The sequence below is a fragment of the Osmerus eperlanus genome, chromosome 7, assembly GCF_963692335.1.
Source record: "Osmerus eperlanus chromosome 7, fOsmEpe2.1, whole genome shotgun sequence".
Lineage (NCBI taxonomy): Eukaryota > Metazoa > Chordata > Actinopteri > Osmeriformes > Osmeridae > Osmerus > Osmerus eperlanus.
The window spans coordinates 10,833,443-10,854,468 of NC_085024.1; the positions used below are offsets into that span (position 1 = coordinate 10,833,443).

At 40.9% G+C, this 21,026-nt stretch overlaps 1 protein-coding gene and 1 long non-coding RNA gene across 2 annotated transcripts in view; both read left to right on the plus strand.

The window, feature by feature from the left end:
• LOC134023037 (uncharacterized) overlaps window positions 1-1,517 on the plus strand; it is a 258,879-nt gene extending 257,362 nt beyond the window's left edge. The window contains exons 2-3 of the long non-coding RNA XR_009930730.1: window positions 996-1,124; window positions 1,410-1,517. This is a non-coding gene — a long non-coding RNA (uncharacterized LOC134023037). The remainder of the gene's footprint in view (window positions 1-995; window positions 1,125-1,409) is intronic.
• Window positions 1,518-5,024: 3,507 nt separating this feature from the next.
• Window positions 5,025-18,350, plus strand: LOC134023015 (myosin heavy chain, fast skeletal muscle-like). The gene is made up of 40 exons (XM_062464813.1): window positions 5,025-5,065; window positions 5,365-5,583; window positions 5,764-5,907; window positions 6,024-6,180; window positions 6,285-6,312; window positions 6,462-6,576; window positions 7,522-7,614; window positions 7,709-7,772; window positions 7,877-7,975; window positions 8,075-8,178; window positions 8,249-8,387; window positions 8,474-8,592; window positions 8,762-8,911; window positions 9,109-9,279; window positions 9,477-9,780; window positions 9,926-9,990; window positions 10,152-10,239; window positions 10,372-10,489; window positions 10,594-10,717; window positions 11,040-11,176; window positions 11,370-11,625; window positions 11,710-11,952; window positions 12,041-12,217; window positions 12,424-12,569; window positions 12,957-13,047; window positions 13,207-13,596; window positions 13,895-14,021; window positions 14,148-14,266; window positions 14,389-14,585; window positions 14,726-14,909; window positions 15,102-15,267; window positions 15,463-15,587; window positions 15,674-15,982; window positions 16,276-16,479; window positions 16,575-16,700; window positions 17,127-17,297; window positions 17,523-17,627; window positions 17,715-17,810; window positions 17,985-18,116; window positions 18,223-18,350. The coding sequence occupies exons 2-40, from the start codon at window positions 5,377-5,379 to the stop codon at window positions 18,238-18,240; spliced, it is 5,808 nt and encodes a 1,935-aa protein (XP_062320797.1). The 5' UTR covers window positions 5,025-5,065; window positions 5,365-5,376; the 3' UTR covers window positions 18,241-18,350.
• Window positions 18,351-21,026: the final 2,676 nt, after the last annotated feature.

The following is a 21,026-nucleotide window of genomic DNA, read 5'->3' on the forward strand; positions in this document are numbered from 1 at the left end:
TTGTCTTCCAAAAGGGTCCTATATGCTACCCTGGCTACACCACCACCGAGGCTGGCTACACGAAAGGGAAAGGGGACGACGACAAGACAAAGGAATAAAAGAAAAGAAAAAAAAACACTCCAGCCTGTGATGTACAATACATGCACTCTCACTTACAATAATACCTACAATCAACAGGCTGGAGGAAAAGAAAACAAACCAAACACTAGTTAGGCTATGAGCAACACCACAATCATACGTGTAGAGAACAGCAACCGACAATGCCGGCTGCAGTTGAAAAAGTCTAAAAACATAAACAGACAATTAATACGGGTCGGTCACATTTCACAGTCAATACAATTTGGGATCCGGATTCAGTCGGCACACATTACAGAATAAATAGTCCATGGCACCAATGCGCCCGTATCTATGCACATTCATCAGAGCATGACGGGAAAGTGAGCTACACGACTGCGGGCAGAGCATAACTCAAAACGTACCTGACGCTCACGTCAGTTTGCGAGGAACACTACGCTTGTAGCCGGTACCCCACGGCCGCCACAATACCCAGTGGTTGCTTGTATACGGAAAGTCACGCAAACACTGGTACGCCACGGCGTCTGCTCCTCCACACTATTAAAACAAACATTTTAGTATGGTAACCCGCAGTCAAATCATAATCGAGAAGAAAAACGCTTCGACATACCTTCGTACTTCAAGAAACACTCAGATCATGGCTTCATATCACCAGTGCCAGCAGCAGAGTGACCACATACCGGTGTAAGGACCCCAGGTGTCTATTTATATACGCCTACCTCTACGGTAATTAAGTGGCCCACTAGACACCTACTCCACCCCCCAATTAGTGACGTCATTGGCACTGGAAAAGAGCGCGGAGAGGAGAGGGAGACTAAAAGAACCCAGTCCCAGCCTGGTGTACAGGCTACAATCGTAATTAACCAAATCAGCCTTTTAAAAATGTGATCTTCAAACCTGCTCTCAATGTCACCCAGGAGGAACAGCCCAACTCCCAAATGTCCAAGTTCAGGAAGGTTCAGCATGAGCTGGAGGAGGCTGAGGAGCGTGTCGACATTGCTGAGTCTCCGATCAACAAGCTCAGAACCAAGAGTTGTGACTCTGGAAAGGTAAAGACCTGCTGACAGCAATGTTAAGAATACAATTTGACATTGTATTCATTTAGAACATGCTTTTATCCAAAGTGACGAAGTTTGTACAAACCTTTAGTATAAATGTTACTCCTTATCCATGGCCTACGGTAGTCTTGTAAACATTGCTTCACAGCACACATTAAATCACTACATAGCACAACACAGTTGAAAGTGTAGAATTCAAAGTAAAATCACCAAATGTACGCCAAATGTACAGTATGTTCTATTGCAAATTTCCAATCATATATTTTTTGCAACTAGGTTAAAGAAGCTGAATAGACATGACAACAACCGGTCCCAAGACAGTGCTATGTTTCATAAGATATGATTTTCATCGTGATATTTTTGGGATTGTTTGACAATAAATCATGTTGACCACACAATATTGGCTTTGTGGATTTGTTGTGGGAGGAAGAAACCTCAATATTGTACACCCCCCCTTTCTCATCCACTGTCATTGCAGCTGACCAGCGACAGGTAATACACACTTTCCATATACAGAACATCACCGCTCACACACACCACACGATATTAAGAATGACTCAGCACAATAAGGGTCCAACCCTGAGGTAACACCCTGCTATACTGCTCCATCAGTCTTGCACAAAAGAGACACATGCATTAAATAATACTTTTTAAAGGGGATGACCATGACCATGTGATTATCTCATACAAATTCTCATCTACATCTGCAGCTCACTGTACATGTTATTATAGTATTATAGTTACTACAGTATTATGTAGTTTTATTTAACTGTAATAACTGACATACTGTAGAGGCGCGTGGAACACAAAACTGTATTCGAGGAGCTTGGAATCCAGCCAGCATGAACAAACTGTTGAATAACCTGTTTTGCTGAGAGGGATTCCCCAGACAAATTATTTATGGCTCATAAATATTTATGGTTTGTGGATGTGTGGGATTGTGTCTGTGTGTGTGTATGTGCACTGTAGTCATAATTTGAAGCATAACGGGGCTATGAAGATTAATGCAACACAACTTTTCCACGACTGTTGCTTCAGTTAGTAGTAGTACCAAAGAACTATTAAATGAATTTACATGTAACATCTAAATATTTATATAAATATATTAATGTTTCTCTTATTCCTATCATTCCTACCATCAACAGAAAACATCTCTCCTCAGAGGTCAAGGTTATTATTGACTTTGAAAAGCATATAAGGCATCTCTGACATGATACATCTCATGTGGCACTGCTGAATGAGTATATTTTTTGTCCTGTCAAGCTGTTTTCCAACATGATGATGTCAAGGTGGTGGGCAAGAAAGCAATGTGACCATATATGTCTGTTCCACCACAACATATCCCATTCATATTTTGGACATTGATACCATGATGAAGTTGCCAGTCAGATAAATAGCCCTGAAGGTCTGCCAAGCCAAAACCTTCTCTGGCCTTTCATAGGAGGCATGTCAAAGTCATACTGGCCTGATATTGCATTTGACACCTCAAATCCCAAATTGGACTTAAACTTAGGGGATGTGACATGTTTATTGGTCCAAGCTACCAGCGCTACTTGAGTTACCAAAGTAATTGGTTATGTGTCAGACAAACTCCCAGTAGATATAAAACACACCAAAGGAGTAACAACTCACAGCTGTAAAATGTGTAATTGTTTACATTTCATGATACTTTATTTCTCTTGAAAAGGGACATTTTGTTTGCAAGAGCATTAGGTTTACCAATGAAAGGAAAGGCAATTATCCTATCATTTTCTGGACCATGTGTAATGGTTATGCAAGAATCATGCAAGACTGCTCAATTAATCACCCCACTGCGAGAATACATTTAGAGTTGGTTAGCCCTTACTTGAATCACTTTTTGTTAAGTCATTTTTAATGATGTCAAGTTTTACAACCTTTCCATGTCAAATATGTGCTAGTTGTAATCAAGCCAGACATACAGCACAGATGGTTGGTCTCAGCCTCAGTTAATGTCATCCAAGCCTTGTGTCACGGCCACAGCCGTGCCCCCCAGGTTTCAGTTTTGCCCTGCCCTAGTGTTTCCCTGTCTCATTGTCTTCACCTGTGTCTCGTTCAGTTCTCGTTAGTTTCATTGTGTCCACCTGTGCCTTGTTTGTTTCTGTGTATTTAGGTTCCTGTTTTGTATCCAGTCTTGGTCTTGCCATTTACCCTTTGTCCCTGTGAGCACCCTGTCTGTTTCCCGATTTGTGTAATAAACCCTTTTGTTCGACAATGCCTGCCGACTCGCTTGCATTTGGGTCCTACCCCACCTCTCGCCGTGACACTTTGTGAGGAAGTTCATTCATTTCCAACCAGAGAAACCTGAAATAAAGGTGTGACATCTTTACATGTTGTCTCCTTATAACTGGATTTATAGTAAGCCTACTGTAAATGTCTATGGCTTTCTAAATCAGTAGATCATGTCATTTGATAATGTATTATCCAAAAGAAATAGGTCTTAGATTTCAATGAACTGAATAAGATTAAGATAGTAGTACTAGTAAGATATTAAGATACAAAATACTTACAGTTCAGTCATGTATGTGGGTAACCAGATATTTTATCTCTATACTCTTCATGTTGGATTTGAAATAATACACCCAATGTTCCCTTTAAAATATATATATATTTTTTCCTTTTCTGGAGAAGCTATTCAAAAGTATTTCTATGATATAGAATGAAACAGGACACCAATTAAGCAAATTGGTCAAAAGGTGTGCAAACTGCATGCTATAAAACAAAAAAATGAAATTATAAATTTGGATTGCCGATGATCCCGCTGGATCTAGTACTGTACTCATTACAACCTTTAATGTTTACTGTACTTAAGAGAAATCAAATTTAGGCCTTTGTATACATTATTGTATAACGTATGAATCAACCCATAAAAAAATACATTTTAAACTCTAAGAAAACAGAACATAATGTGTAATATATTCAGAAATGTCCTATATTATGCAATAGAAACATAGAGTGAAGGAGGGAAAGCAAGGGACGGGGTAAGAGTCAAACTGTAGACTCTTGTCTCTAATCCATTTCCTTTAGTAGAGTAGTCCACAATTAGCTTCTGCTTGCTAATCACTCTCCACTAGATATAAGGAGTCCCACAGAGCAGCATCCACGGACAGACAACTTCCACCTGTGGGGTAAGATACTTTTTATTTTCACATCCTTTTTATTGAGATCAGGCACATAGATAAAACTCATAACACTTGTGATTATTACGTGGTAAGTAGGTTTGCCTTGCCCATATACAAGAAAAAATGAGTCAATTATTATGGACAAACATGTAAGATTGAGTTTTGAATGTAAAGACAGAAAATGTGATACAATACATTTTGTCCCATAACTGAAATACTATTTTGGGATGACAAACTTTTGTTTACTATAAGATATTGGATGTTGAAAAGTATGTTCTTGTTCTTGAACGACATTTTGCATTTACAGTAAATCATGTTTGTTGTGTAGCAGGGATGCACCGATTCATTTTCCATTACCAATAGGTATTGGCCCAAAAAATGGCTGATCACTTGTGACCAATTGTGATGTTTGAAAAGGCACCATGCTTAGGTTTTTTCACGTGTAAATGTGTCCATCAAATGTGTATACCATATGTGGTAATTTGTCCTATGTCTGAATGGGGTATACATTTTTTCTTAAACAATTATATGAAACAGTAAAATATCAGTCAAAGTATCGGCATCAGCCAATTTTGTTATCTGAATATTGTCTTATGGTGTTGACCAATAATTTTCTTATAAGTCCATCCCTACTATGTAACACTCAAATGTGATGGGATGTATAGCAATGACATGTAAATGTTGTATACGTTCTGGTTGTGTTATTTCTGGATATATTTCTCAAAAAACTCTAAACAAACATATTTTACAGCACTGACTAAGAGTCAATTTCATCTGGGAGGGGAAAAACAGGTGAGACATAGTTTGATGCTACATACATGTATACTGCTCAAAGCCAAAGCACCATCAGTATCTACTACTGTAATTGTTTCAATTGAATTATGATATATATATTTTTTTTATTGAATAAGATTTATTCTACACCTTTTGTAGGCTTCTGAGGCCTACTTACTTTACAGTAATATACAGTAAATGCATTCATCATTTAAACTTTCAGCCCCAGAGGATAATTATGAATGAATGAGAAAGGGCACATCATTTAAAAAAAAGAAGCAATAGATTTTGTAACAGTGATATATTTTTATCCCCAGTAAGCCGGCACCATGAGTACGGACGCGGAGATGGCCCAATATGGCAAGGCCGCCATTTACCTTCGTAAACCTGAGAGGGAGAGGCTTGAGGCCCAGGCTGCACCATTTGATTCTAAGAATGCCTGCTATGTGCCTGATGTCAAGGAGTTGTACCTCAAGGGTCTGGTTGTTAAGAGGGATGGTGGGAAGTGTGATGTGAAAGTCCTTATCACTGAGGAGGTAAGAGGATATTTTGCACAGAATTTTTGTACATCTATATTTTGCAGCCACAGTTACTGACACATTTAAGATGTTTAAAAATGTACAAAAACTATAAAATATTATTGAAATTCACTTGAAAAATGTATACATTATTCAATTAGTGTAGACTTCATGGATGTAATTGACATAATCTTTCAGGTTAAAACCTTCAAAGAAGAGGAAGTCTTGCAGATGAACCCTCCTAAATATGATAAGATTGAGGACATGGCCATGATGACCTACCTCAGTGAAGCTACTGTCCTGTATAACCTCAAAGAGCGTTATGCCGCATGGATGATCTACGTAAGAAAACTACACATATAGACATGAGCCACCTTAAGGAAGCAAATGACACCCTCAGAATATGTATACTTGAACTTTAATAGCAATATTTCCCTTTACTCTCTGCTCATATGCAGACCTACTCTGGGCTCTTCTGTGCCACGGTGAACCCCTACAAGTGGCTCCCTGTATATGACATGGATGTGGTCAACGCCTACAGAGGGAAGAAGCGTATGGAGGCTCCACCCCACATCTTCTCCGTCTCTGACAACGCCTATCAGTTCATGTTGACTGGTATGGACTCTACTAATGGATGGCTGAATTCAAATATAGATGGATGGATTCTTAGTTGCTACTTGTATCATTTCTGATACATTTATTTGTCAATTGACTTTCAGATAAGGAGAACCAGTCAGTCCTAATCACGTAAGTTTGCAACTTTAATTGACTGTATATTTTATATATGTATATGTATATAAATATGAAGACTATAATGCTTAATGACTTAAGATGCTTGACAATACTTATTTTAATTCATTCAAACTAAATCATATTTTTATCATCTAATAAACTAGTGGAGAATCCGGTGCTGGAAAGACTGTCAACACCAAACGTGTCATCCAGTACTTTGCCACCATTGCTGTTTCTGGAGGTGAGAAGAAGAAGGAACCAATACCCGGCAAAATGCAGGTATGACCTTATATACACTATATAAAGTGCATGCCATCAATTGTTGACCCATCATCGTTTTTACACCCCCCCCAAAAAAAAGCCATGGTAGAGTTCAAGGGCGTAGGTTTCATTATACATGAAAACTGTAAATATGTCCTCCCATTTTTTATTAAGAAAATTATATTCACAGGCTGCATCATCAGTTATAAACTAAATCTGTCCCCCCACATTTGAAAACAAACATACTCCCTTAGTATAGTTAAAATCTAGTTTATATCTTCAAAATATGTTGTCATTCTTGACAGCAGTCCTGTGGTAGTTTTACATACAGCACAACGTAAATAAACTGTTAGTATATTACTTATATACTCATTCAGCAACTTAAGAGGTTAAGGATTTATGACATATGCACTTTAAGTGGGGGGTACTGTGTTAACTCTGACCAAACATATTAAACTAAAGGTGTTCAAAGATAATATAAAAACAGGGTTAGACCAGTGGCGATTTTAGACTCTTTAAAGGGCACACCTCAAGCACACCTAAATTTCCTCTCAGCACCACTAAAATAAAAAATAAATTATTATTATCTTAAATATGTTTTAGTGCTCTAATGTAAGAGTTTGCAAACGTGTCTGTTAGTGACAGATGACAAACAATTACAGGTTCAAAGGGCTTTAAACAGGTTTAATATCCAGTGTCGCCATGCACCTTTAACGTTGGTAGTCTGCCAGTAAAACCAAAGGAGAAGTAGGTAGTTAATTTCATGGTGCAGATTAAGAACACAAGTCACATTCTCATTGGGGGCTGAGCCCCCCTAAAGGTCTGATCCTAGAATCGCCCCTGGGTTAGACCTAGTCTAGAGGAAGCGTTCCAGGAGTGAATGACTAAAGACGAAGTGACGAGAGAATTATTTTGGATGATTGGTGATCAGTCTTAATGACCAACTGGTTTGTATCCCTTCAGGGTTCCCTTGAGGATCAGATCATTGCAGCTAACCCTCTACTGGAGTCCTATGGTAATGCCAAGACAGTGAGGAATGACAACTCATCTCGCTTTGTAAGTTTGGAGAAAAAAAAAAAAAAAAACATTTTACACTAACTTAGAAATCAATAGGATACATTGAAAAGGCCCTCTCTTTTCCCTTTTTCAGGGTAAATTCATTAGGATTCACTTCCACATGAATGGGAAACTGGCAAGTGCTGACATTGAGACCTGTAAGTAGGTTTGGATTATTTCCCAGTTGATCCTTCAAATAAATGTTGGTGTCCATTCAAATTGTTCTAATTTTTCTCTATCCTTTCAACCATGTCTCTCACAGACCTGCTGGAGAAGTCCAGAGTAAGTTTCCAGCTGCCTGATGAGAGAGGCTATCACATCTTCTACCAGATGATGACTAACCACAAACCTGAGCTTGTTGGTGAGGCTTTACTCCTTTGTCCACTCATTGAGGGTTCAGCCTTTTACATAAAATGTACACATGCCTTGGGTGATCATAATTTTAGTTTTGTCTCCACAGAAATGTCGCTTATCACCACCAACCCCTATGACTACCCCATGATCAGCCAGGGTCAGATCACTGTGGCCAGTATTGATGACACAGTCGAGCTTGATGCCACAGATGTAAGTCACTAAAAGGCTTGAAAATCATAATGTATTGGTGGTTTAATGTAAACTTTCTTTGCCCCTCCAGGATGCTATTGACATCTTGGGCTTCACCGGTGAAGAGAAGATGAGCATCTACAAGTTTACCGGTGCTGTCATGCACCATGGAAACATGCACTTCAAGCAGAAGCAGCGTGAGGAGCAGGCTGAGCCAGATGGCACAGAGGGTAAGCCAAATTGTTTGTATCGATGTTCTAAAGAGCATTCATTTAATTATATTCCTGTGATAAACATTGCTCCTTTCTCTCCCCAGTGGCTGATAAAATTGGCTACCTTCTGGGTCTGAACTCAGCTGAAATGCTGAAAGCCCTGTGCTACCCCAGAGTGAAGGTCGGCAATGAGTATGTGACCAAGGGTCAGACAGTGCCTCAGGTAAGGCTTGGAAAAGCATCAGAGCAATTTGACACTTTTACCGACAAGCTGTTAAGAAATAAAGCTTGATTGTAATATTCATTTTAGCATAGTGTTTTCAATTATTACGGGTAAAAAACAACTCATAAAATGAAATCAATGTTTAAGTGGAACCAACATTATAACACAGGTGAACAATTCCGTGAGTGCTCTGGCCAAGTCCATCTATGAGAGGATGTTCTTGTGGATGGTCGTCCGCATCAACCAGATGTTGGACACCAAGCAGCCAAGGAACTACTACATCGGTGTGCTTGACATTGCTGGTTTTGAGATCTTTGACGTGAGTTTGAGATTGGTCATTATGGCAATATTTGAAAGATTATTAGAAATATATTCAAAAGTGGTTTATTTTGTGTGTCATTAAACTATACAGATACTATTGACTATATTTTAATGATTCGATTTAGAGGTTCAGATAAAGTAAGAAATACATACGGTATGGTGGGATTGCTCAATAAAGTTCTGCCAAATCTACAGTACAACAGCATGGAGCAGCTGTGCATCAACTTCACCAATGAGAAACTGCAACAGTTCTTCAACCACACCATGTTCGTCCTGGAGCAAGAGGAGTACAAGAAAGAGGGCATTGTCTGGGCTTTTATTGACTTTGGCATGGACTTGGCTGCCTGCATTGAGCTTATTGAGAAGGTGAGGTGTCTGTAAAAACTGTGGATGTTTCATACCTGGCAAGGATACAAGGTTATTCATACATGTAGATAAAGTATGAATAAACTGACATGTTCTTATCATATCACAGTGCTTATTATATGTCTTATTCAATTATGCCGTTTCAGCTCACTGTTATACACAGTATATTTGACTGATAAAAGTATATTTCTACACAGCCAATGGGCATTTTCTCCATCCTTGAAGAGGAGTGCATGTTCCCCAAGGCTTCAGACACTTCCTTCAAGAACAAGCTGTATGACCAGCATCTTGGCAAGAACAAGGCATTTGAGAAGCCTAAACCAGCAAAGAACAAAGCAGAAGCCCACTTCTCTCTGGTCCACTATGCTGGTACAGTGGACTACAATGTCACTGGCTGGCTGGACAAGAACAAGGATCCCCTGAACGACTCTGTGATTCAGCTGTATGGAAAGTCTTCAACCAAACTGTTGGCCGCGCTCTACGTTGCTCCCCCACCTGAGGGTTAGTATGGTTGAATTAGATTACAAACAAACAGGTTCATACATTACACATATTAACATGATTTGTTAATGAATTAACAGTATTGTTCAAGCAACAAGACAATTTCATTTATTATGCTGTCTAACTCCTGACACTCCTATAACAGATACCACAAAGAAAGGAGGCAAGAAGAAGGGAGGTTCCATGCAGACTGTGTCCTCTCAGTTCAGAGTGAGTGAGGTTTAAAAATATATATATAATAAATATTATATATATAATAATAATATATAAATAATAGTTTCATGCTGTGATTGTACTTTAATATTAGTGAGCATTTTAGCTTTATTATGAATAATATCTGAGAGTAAAAATGCTTTATAACAACCTTACAGGAGAACTTAGGCAAGCTGATGACCAACTTGAGGAGCACCCACCCTCATTTTGTGCGTTGTCTGATCCCCAATGAGTCAAAGACTCCAGGTAAAACATAGTGTTTTACGTATTATTTATCTTAAGTCATTATTACTTTAAACATAAAGTACATTCATTTCACTATTATTTCTTTGATTAAGTTCCACAAAGTAAAAAGCTGACCCTAAATGTTTCATCCAGGTCTCATGGAGAACTTCCTGGTTATCCACCAGCTGAGGTGTAATGGTGTGCTGGAGGGTATTAGGATTTGCACAAAGGGCTTCCCCAGCAGAATCATTTATGCTGACTTCAAGCAGAGGTAATGTTAAACACAAATGCAACAAAGATATGGTAGATAGATAACAACATAGCAATTAATAAAACACATTTCTCCCTATTTCTTCCAAATTTCTCCCTATTCAGATACAAAGTATTGAATGCCGGTGTAATCCCCGAAGGCCAGTTCATGGATAACAAGAAGGCTTCTGAGAAGCTGCTTGGGTCAATTGATGTGAACCATGAGGAGTACAAGTTTGGACACACCAAGGTAACATACCATACACTATTGACGATGGGATACTGGCAACTCATGTTTGTGACCTGCCTAGTTATTAAATATCTAATTTATCTGGTAAATATTCAAAATGCAGTTTAACGTTTTTGAGAGCAATCCAACAATCTTAATAATAAACTAAAATATGACTACATATGAGAAAGGTATTGTATTATAAATCCTAAGCAAGTAATTTCATTGGCATTTATTTGATCCTAACATCATACAACCTTTGCTTTCTACTAAGATAGCAATATGTTAACACTGGAAGTGTTTATGTTGTTTATTTAAGTTTTGTTTTATACCTGTGTCTCAGGTGTTCTTCAAAGCTGGTCTGCTTGGTGTCCTTGAGGAGATGAGAGATGAGAAGCTTGCTACTCTGGTAACCATGACACAGGCTCTTGCCCGTGGATACGTGATGAGGAAGGAGTTTACCAAGATGATGGAGAGGAGGTGAGATGGAGATGATAACGGGAAAAATATGGATTCAAGTGCATTCAAATCTTGTTTTTTAGGGAGTGATACATTTTGTTTTACTATGAAGCTATTGTTAGAATAATGATGTAAACTTGTAATCAAATGATGCAATTACATTGCATAATTTGTATCGAGCTAAACAATTACTGTGTCTATCTCTCATTATCAGAGAGTCTATCTACACCATCCAGTACAATGTCCGCTCATTCATGAATGTGAAACACTGGCCATGGATGAAGGTTTACTACAAAATCAAGCCTCTCCTGCAAAGTGCTGAGACAGAGAAGGAGCTGGCCAACATGAAAGAGGACTATGAGAAATGTAAAGTTAATCTTACCAAGGCTGAGGCTCGCAAGAAGGAGCTGGAGGAGAAAATGGTGTCCCTCATGCAGGAGAAGAATGACTTGGCTCTCCAAGTTGCATCTGTGAGTGAGCCACACACACACACACACACACACACACACACACACACACCACATTCAAGTCTAACTAACCTCTGTTATTCTCAGGAAGCAGAGGGTCTGAATGATGCTGAGGAGAGATGTGAGGGTCTGATCAAGAGCAAGATCCAGCTGGAGGCTAAACTCAAAGAGACAACAGAAAGGCTGGAGGATGAAGAGGAGATCAATGCTGAGCTGACAGCCAAAAAGAGGAAGCTGGAGGATGAGTGCTCTGAGCTGAAGAAGGACATTGATGATCTGGAGCTTACCCTGGCCAAAGTGGAGAAGGAGAAACATGCCACAGAGAACAAGGTATCAACATCTCACCAATAACCAAGCAGTATTTTGTTCAAAAGCACCAAACAATAGTTTTCACTTGAACTAACTTTGTCTTGTGCAGGTTAAAAACCTGACTGAGGAGATGGCATCTCAAGATGAGAGTGTTGCCAAGCTGACCAAGGAGAAGAAAGCCCTGCAAGAGGCCCACCAGCAGACACTGGATGACCTGCAGGCCGAGGAGGACAAAGTCAACACTCTGACCAAGGCCAAGACCAAGCTGGAACAGCAAGTAGATGATGTGAGTAAACTTACCTTTCGTGCACAATTTGGGGTTTTATCCAACTTTGCCTCTATTGGTATTGAATTTTATCTCATATAATAAGTTATTTTTAGGGATTCAGTAGGACAACTGACTAATATAACAAATATTATATATTACTGTATAATGAATAAATAGCTGTTAACATCAAAGCTTTAGTATGAGAAATGCATTTTGTCCTCTAGCTTGAAGGTTCTCTGGAGCAAGAGAAGAAGCTCCGTATGGACCTGGAGAGAGGCAAGAGAAAGCTGGAGGGAGACCTGAAACTGGCCCAGGAGTCCATAATGGACCTGGAGAACGACAAGCAGCAGTCCGATGAAAAGATCAAGAAGTAAGTATTGTATAATCATTAGAGACATTCTTGACATTATATTGATTTCATTTACTCCAGCAATCCTTACATTGAATTTCCACTTCAACATAATAATTTCGACGTCCAATGTTCAACCCCATCTATAGGTCATGCATTTCACATTGATTATTCATGTTACTCACCTTGGATTAATGCAATAATAAAGACCTATGAAACTGAGTTTTGTTTCTAATTATACTAATCAGATAACCTTTGGATTACTTAATTGAATATCTTTATCATTAGGGATAACTAGGCTTTTCTTTTGCAATAATTAACAGAAAAATTATGGATGTGCTTTACAATTTAATCTCAACTCAATGACACAAAACCAAAACCTGACATGGATTAATGTGTGCACTAAAGGAAGGACTTTGAGACCAGCCAGCTCCTCAGCAAGGTTGAGGATGAGCAGTCTCTGAGTGCCCAGCTGCAGAAGAAGATCAAAGAGCTCCAGGTGCGCTGTAGTTGCTAAACAAGTAACATTTCCTGTTTTTGCCTTGATGATATTGGACTTGCTTGTCTTTAAAATGCACCTTGTCTATTTAGTCCTTTTCCTCTCGTATGTAGGGCAGAATTTTGAGACTTTGATGCTAAATGTTTCCGTCTACTGTAGGCTCGTATTGAAGAGCTGGAAGAGGAGATTGAGGCTGAGCGTGCTGCCAGGGCCAAGGTGGAGAAGCAGAGGGCCGATCTGTCCAGGGAACTTGAGGAGATCAGTGAGAGGCTGGAGGAGGCTGGAGGCGCCACATCTGCTCAGATTGAGATGAACAAGAAGCGAGAGGCTGAGTTCCAGAAGCTGAGACGTGACCTGGAGGAGTCCACCCTGCAGCATGAGTCCACAGCCTCAGCCCTGAGGAAGAAGCAGGCTGACAGTGTGGCAGAGCTGGGAGAGCAGATCGACAACCTGCAGCGCGTCAAACAGAAGCTGGAGAAAGAGAAGAGTGAATACAAGATGGAGATTGATGACCTTTCTTCTAACATGGAGGCAGTTGCTAAGGCTAAGGTCAGTGATACAAATAGACCTAAACAGAAGATAGAATATATGTAAAACTGTAACCAAGTAAGCAAAAGGTTTTAGAGTGGGTTACCAAGGTTTGTGGAAAGCCCTTTTATGTTCACCTTTTACTGATTCTAAATTCCCTCTTAAAGGCACGTTTTGTAATTTGATATAATTTACTACATTTTAACAATTTAAAGATTTCACAACTTTAGTAGGAAAACATTGTGTTACACTTAACAGTATAAAGAAAAAAACTATCTATGTGTATCTATGTGATTGAAACATGATGTTTGTTCCACAGGGCAATTTGGAGAAGATGTGCCGTACCCTTGAGGACCAGCTCAGTGAGATCAAGACCAAGAACGATGAGAATGTTCGCCAGGTCAATGACATCAGTGGACAGAGAGCCCGACTCCTCACTGAGAACGGTACGGGACATATTTGTTCAAAGGCCTACATGCAGAAATATGTTCCACAAGGTGTATATTGAAAACAATCAAAACAAGTATAATAGAGAATCAGACTTAAGGAAGAGCTTCCTTAATACCCCACAGGTGAGTTTGGACGCCAGCTGGAGGAGAAGGAAGCCCTGGTGTCCCAGCTGACCAGAGGCAAGCAGGCCTACACCCAGCAGATTGAGGAGCTCAAGAGGCATGTTGAGGAGGAGGTCAAGGTAAAACAACTAAAGAAGCCCTATGTTGATCAACTATGACAGTTTTACAGTACAGTGGTTTGCAAATACTCTTTTTTGGTCCCTTACTACTTCACCCACATCTTCAATTATTTTCCTCTCAGGCTAAGAACGCTCTGGCCCATGGTGTCCAATCTGCCCGCCACGACTGTGACCTGCTGAGAGAGCAGTTTGAGGAGGAACAGGAGGCCAAGGCAGAGCTACAACGTGGCATGTCCAAGGCTAACTCTGAGGTGGCTCAGTGGAGAACCAAGTATGAAACTGATGCCATCCAGAGGACAGAGGAGCTGGAAGAGGCCAAGTAAGTAAAAAATTGTATTCCCTAAGCTCGCAATACATAAAGTTGATAGTAATGTTAGTACCCCAATATAAAGTTACTGTCAACCACTACAAGTTTGAACTCAGGACAGAACACCATTGTGATACTTTTTGTGTCAACAGAAAGAAGTTGGCTCAGCGTCTCCAGGATGCTGAAGAGACCATCGAGGCCACCAACTCCAAGTGTGCCTCTCTGGAGAAGACCAAGCAGAGGCTGCAGGGAGAGGTGGAGGACCTCATGATTGATGTTGAGAGAGCCAATGGCCTGGCTGCAAACCTGGATAAGAAGCAGAGGAACTTTGACAAGGTGAAAAATATTGTGCCAGTTCTACGTTTTATGTAATTGTAAGTGTGGAACATGGATGGACCTAAATCTGCAATTGGGGCTTAAGAACTACATTGACATGCTCATGCCCTGCTTTTGTGCCTTGAGCCTAACGCATTGTTTACATGTTGACATTATGTGTTAAAGGCTACGTTTGTGTGTGCTTCATCCTAGGTTCTTGCAGAGTGGAAGCAGAAGTATGAGGAGGGCCAGGCTGAGCTGGAGGGAGCTCAGAAGGAGGCTCGTTCTCTCAGCACAGAGCTCTTCAAGATGAAGAACTCCTATGAGGAGGCTCTTGACCAACTTGAGACTCTGAAGAGAGAAAACAAGAACTTGCAACGTGAGATAAATGTAGTGTGTGCTGCTTTTGTATTTTTGAAAAGAGAGAATTATTTCCTATTTCACCATATCATTATACTTTGCATTAGTTGATTCACAGAACCATCAACTGGGGGAAAACAGTTTCCTGTCTAACTCGTGTTGGATTCAGTAAACTAAGCTTGCTAATTGAACAAGCTTCTGTTTCAAATCACAGAGGAGATCTCTGACCTGACCGAGCAGATCGGAGAGACTGGCAAAAGCATCCATGAGCTGGAGAAGGCCAGGAAGACAGTGGAGACAGAGAAGTCTGAGATCCAGACGGCTCTGGAGGAGGCTGAGGTACAAACTCTCCACAATTTCTAGAATTAAGTGGAAATGATTAACACAATTAAGAATGACATTTGCTAAAACATTCCTTTATTTAGGGAACACTGGAGCATGAAGAGTCCAAGATTCTGCGTGTGCAGCTGGAGCTGAACCAGATCAAGGGTGAGGTGGACAGAAAGCTGGCAGAGAAAGATGAGGAGATGGAGCAGATCAAAAGGAACAGCCAGAGAGTGCTGGACTCCATGCAGAGCACCCTGGACTCTGAGGTCCGCAGCAGGAATGATGCTCTGAGAATCAAGAAGAAGATGGAGGGAGACCTGAATGAGATGGAGATCCAGCTGAGCCATGCTAACCGCCAGGCTGCTGAGTCCCAGAAGCAGCTGAGGAATGTTCAGGGGCAGCTCAAGGTACTGTGAATGTTGACCATAGTGATGAGTAGACTGCCGTGAACTACATTAATACTTACTTCAGACCATTACTGCAGATCTAGACTCAAAATGGGGGCTCAAATATCCATCTCAGATCATATTTGTTTTGGTTTGGAAAACATGGGTGCATGTATATAGAAGGGCAATTCATAATATCATCCTTACAAAGAACAATACACCTTGCAGTACAAACAGTACTACTGAAGCAGTTAAAGAAATACTGTACACAGCAGCATCTTCTCGTTCCTCTCTACACTCTGTGGTGTTTCTAGGATGCCCAGTTGCACCTGGATGATGCCGTCCGGGCCGCAGACGACATGAAGGAACAGGCTGCCATGGTGGAACGTAGAAATGGTCTGATGGTGGCTGAGATTGAAGAGCTGAGAGTGGGTCTGGAGCAGACAGAGAGAGGCCGCAAAGTGGCCGAGCAGGAGCTGGTGGACACCAGCGAGAGAGTGGGACTGCTGCATTCCCAGGTATGGACAACACACACAAACACACATACACATAGTTAAATAACATTCACAGCAAAGGTTTTGTTTTTGCTATATCCATGTGTACTCTCTTCCAGAACACCAGCCTGTTGAACACCAAGAAGAAGCTTGAGACTGACCTGATTCAGGTGCAGGGAGAGGTGGACGACATTGTCCAGGAGGCCAGAAATGCTGAGGAGAAGGCCAAGAAGGCCATCACTGATGTGAGTCTAGCTAACTAAGTATCACAGTACTGCCACTATTAAGTCACTACTTTACTTACACCATCATTAAGGCCATATCAAAGTAATATGGAACCACCATATCGTCATACAGTAGCCTACCCCTATGGTAGCATACCTTCCACCTTGTGGCCATGTTCTAGTGATTTCTTCATAACGTATGTGTTCACAATTCTAGTGTCGACCCCCACTGATCCATCTAAGTAGAATGCAGAAACGTATTAGATGGTGCTGATTCTTATGCAGTTCAGTTCTCACAAGGCTTTGTTTGTTGGGTCATTCCACCAGTATATCGTCTAGATAATATAATTATGTACTGAGAAATTATTTTTTTAATGTAACCTGGTACAATATACTATGTGTATGTACAGTTCCTCAGTTCAACCAAGCTGTGTTCTGTTGTTGCAGGCGGCCATGATGGCAGAAGAGTTGAAGAAGGAGCAGGACACCAGCTCTCACCTTGAAAGGATGAAGAAGAATCTTGAAGTGACAGTCAAGGACCTGCAGCACCGTCTGGATGAAGCAGAGAACCTAGCCATGAAGGGTGGCAAGAAGCAGCTCCAGAAACTGGAGTCCAGGGTGAGTTGATAGTCACCTTTCACCTCAGGAAACTATTGTGTATTAAAAGTAATTGAGAAGAATATGTTTAATATGTGTCTTCTCTGTAAAATAGATAGTCTCTAAATGACCTAAAATGCTTTTATTGAGGTAAAATACTGTATTTTGTATGCAATTGATTAGAGTAATTTGTGTGTGAGTGGTAAATTCCACAGGTTCACCCATGAGCTCATGTCCTCCATTCAGGTGCGTGAGCTGGAGACTGAGGTTGATGCTGAACAGAGGAGAGGTGTAGATGCAATCAAGGGAGTCCGCAAGTATGAGCGCAGAGTCAAGGAGCTGACATACCAGGTAACAACACAGTCAAAAACATTATATGTTGATACAACAGTATATGTTGATACAAATAATTTTGATTTACCTTATTATCTGCTTCAGACTGAGGAGGATAAGAAGAATGTAACCAGACTTCAGGACCTGGTGGATAAGCTGCAGCTTAAAGTGAAGGCTTACAAGAGACAGGCTGAGGAGGCGGTAAGTCTAATAACTTATTTGAGCTTTGCTTATGCAAAATAAATCTTTCTTTGCTTTCGGTGTATATCTCTATGGCTTTACCAATGGTATTTTTCTTGTCTAAATGATGACTGCAGCAAGCACATTTAAAAAATTAAGTTTTTAAGAAATCTTTTAAAAATGAATTTATCCCAGGAGGAGCAGTCCAACTCCCACATGTCCAAGTTCAGGAAGGTTCAGCATGAGCTGGAGGAGGCTGAGGAGCGTGCCGACATTGCTGAGTCTCAGGTCAACAAGCTCAGAACCAAGAGTCGTGACTCTGGAAAGGTAAAGATCTCCTGATGTCACACCAAGGGTTCAGACAAGAAACAAATGCATTACAGTGTTTCAATTCAATACAATAATTTCCTGTTTTTTTCTTTCTTACAATCAGGCAAAAGAAGCGGAATAGACACTAACATGTACAAGACCCTATGCCTAAACATTGCTATGTTTCATAAAATATGCTTTACATAGTGATATTTTGAGGTTTAAAAAAAATAAAAGAAACAATCTTCAAAACGTCATGGCTTGTGGATTTGTTGTAGGAGGTAGAAATGTTGTCTACGGTTGCACAACTTTGTACAAAGAAATTAGTTTACACAGGTCAATAAAGCACAAAAAATGTCTGCATCCAAATAATGTTTGAAAAGCCTTGCCTGTAGCCTGTAAAATAAGTTCTTCCATGTTGTTTCAGTAAAATATATTGGAAAAAGTGGGTCCTTTAGTGACTAGAAGGGATGCAAAATATACTGATAAAATGATTATAATTCATCATATAGATGAAGAATAATTCAGGCTATTTTAACTAACTAGTACAGTGCCTGTGGTATGTATTAAGACTGTGACTCGTTGCTGGTTCTATTTATACAGACAAAATGTACATTCTCTCACACATTTCCTTATTTCTAACTAAATAACAATGAGCCAAATTTAACCTTGTCAGTTAGCAACTATGGCTATTCAACCCGTGAGTGGGTATCTAAATAGCTAACGTTAGCCGCTATGTAGTGATGGATATAAAACTAATCCACACCTTTTTCTTAATGGCCTCATGCGACAATATACATATCCTTGACTCTTTGGCCCCCATATTACCCTTATTTTATGGCGATGTGAGACGTTTTCTGACAAGAAAACGTCAGAAACAAGTCAGAAAGTCCCTTTGGTCGAACGTTATGTGGTAAACTCTAATACCTGTAAATGGCTAACGCGTTTATATTTATTTGTTGCAAACAGAACATTTGAATAATTTCACAGGCGACACTGCATGTCTGTGAGTCCTGAGAAATACACATAGCAAATTTCAACATCATACAATGCCCGGTTCTCAAGATAATCATGCCACAGACAGACAACAGAAACAGACAGAGATTCCTGCCTTGATGGTTAAGCTACGTAAAAGTTTACTGCAATCACCAGCAATTGAGGATATAAAATACAGAGATTTACACCTTTTTCTTGACTACAACCTGTATGGTACTTAAACATAGGTATGCAGAAGGAAAACCAGTTAATACACGTTCTAATTTTAATTATATTATTCCAAATAAATGTGTTGTTGCGGTAGCTACAACATGTATCTATAACTTAAATTACTTTGAACTGCACCTTTTCAAATTTCTTCTTGGAAATTACCTCTACACTTACTATACTCTGCGAGTAGGTGTGAGCTGCTCGATAGCTGCATTTAACTGTCCACTTTTAGTGAGGGTTTGTTTTCCTCCAATGTAGGCTCTTGAATGTATGTATGAAACATTCTGCAGAGAGGACCTGAGAAAGTCATTATTGAGCAATATTTATATTCATATTATAGACCTGTTATTGCTCAATTTTTGGCACATTTACTTTAGAATCAGAAACACAAATGGGTTGACTGCCAATTAGGTTTACACATACAGGAATTTGTTTTGGTCTGATGTTGCGTGACAATTATTTGTTTTATGTTTACAAACATGTAGTGAAAACAGGTGAACAAGTTTATTTGACAAGTTCAAATTTGAAAATGTGTGACGAGGCACATCTTTAAAGATCTTCTACCATTGATGATGTAGAGGCACATCATTAATGATATTGAGTCTGTTCTCCTTTCAGTCACCACTGCCCTCCAGTCTGCCAGAACGGCTTCCAGGTCATCCGTCATCATTCTGCTGGACCTTTCTGCAGCGTTTGATACGGTTAACCACCAGATCCTGCTCGCCAGACTTTCTGAGATGGGCATCACTGGCACTGCACTCCAGTGGATCTCATCCTACCTGTCGGGAAGATCCTACCAGGTTTCCTGGGGAGGCAAACTGTCAGGCCCTCGCCAGCTCTCCACTGGTGTCCCACAGGGCTCCGTGGGACACCAGTGGAGAGCTGGACCCCTCCTCTTCTCTCTATACACCACCTCACTTGGACCAATCATCACCTCCCATGGCTTCTCCTACCACTGCTACGCTGACGACACGCAGCTGTACCTGTCGTTCCCCCCGACCGATCCGGGGATCTCAGCTAGGATTGAGGCCTGCCTCACAGACATCTCCGCCTGGATGACCGAGCACCACCTCCAGCTGAACCTCGCCAAAACAGAACTTCTCATCATCCCGGCTAAACCCTCCATCTCCCACGATCTCTCAATCACCCTGGGATCTGCGACGGTGACCCCTTCATCCTCTGCCAGGAACCTTGGGGTTACCATGGACGACAAGCTCTCCCTCACGGCCCACATTGCTGCGGTCTCCCGGTCGTGTAGATTCACCCTCTACAACATCCGGAAGATCAGGAGATACCTGTCTGAGCACTCCACCCAGCTGCTAGTCCAAGCACTTGTCCTCTCCAAGTTGGACTATTGCAACTCGCTGCTCGCTGGTCTCCCAGCATGTGCAACCTGCCCTCTTCAGAGGATTCAGAACGCAGCGGCCCGCCTGGTCTACAATCTACCCAGACGCTCCCATGTTACCCCGCTCCTCATCTCTCTCCACTGGCTACCTATCATGGCCCGTATCAGATTCAAGACCCTGGTATTGACCTTCCGAGCAGTGAACGGGACTGCACCCGTCTACATCAAGTCTCTCCTGCAGCCTTACACCCCCACCCGTCACCTACGGTCTTCTTCAGACAACCGCCTGGTGGTCCCACCGCTCAAGACCGCCCGGTCCCAACACAAGCTCTTCTCCTGTCTGGCCCCCCAGTGGTGGAATCAACTCCCCACCTCCA

Excerpts from the sequence above, each read along its gene's own strand:
- LOC134023015 (XM_062464813.1), top strand. The coding sequence starts at position 5,377 with ATGAGTACGGACGCGGAGATGGCCCAATATGGCAAGGCCGCCATTTAC. Across the intron at positions 7,773-7,876 it reads AAGTGCTGACATTGAGACCT|ACCTGCTGGAGAAGTCCAGA; the intron begins GTAAGTAGGTTT and ends TGTCTCTCACAG. Across the intron at positions 11,177-11,369 it reads ACCAAGATGATGGAGAGGAG|AGAGTCTATCTACACCATCC; the intron begins GTGAGATGGAGA and ends TCTCATTATCAG.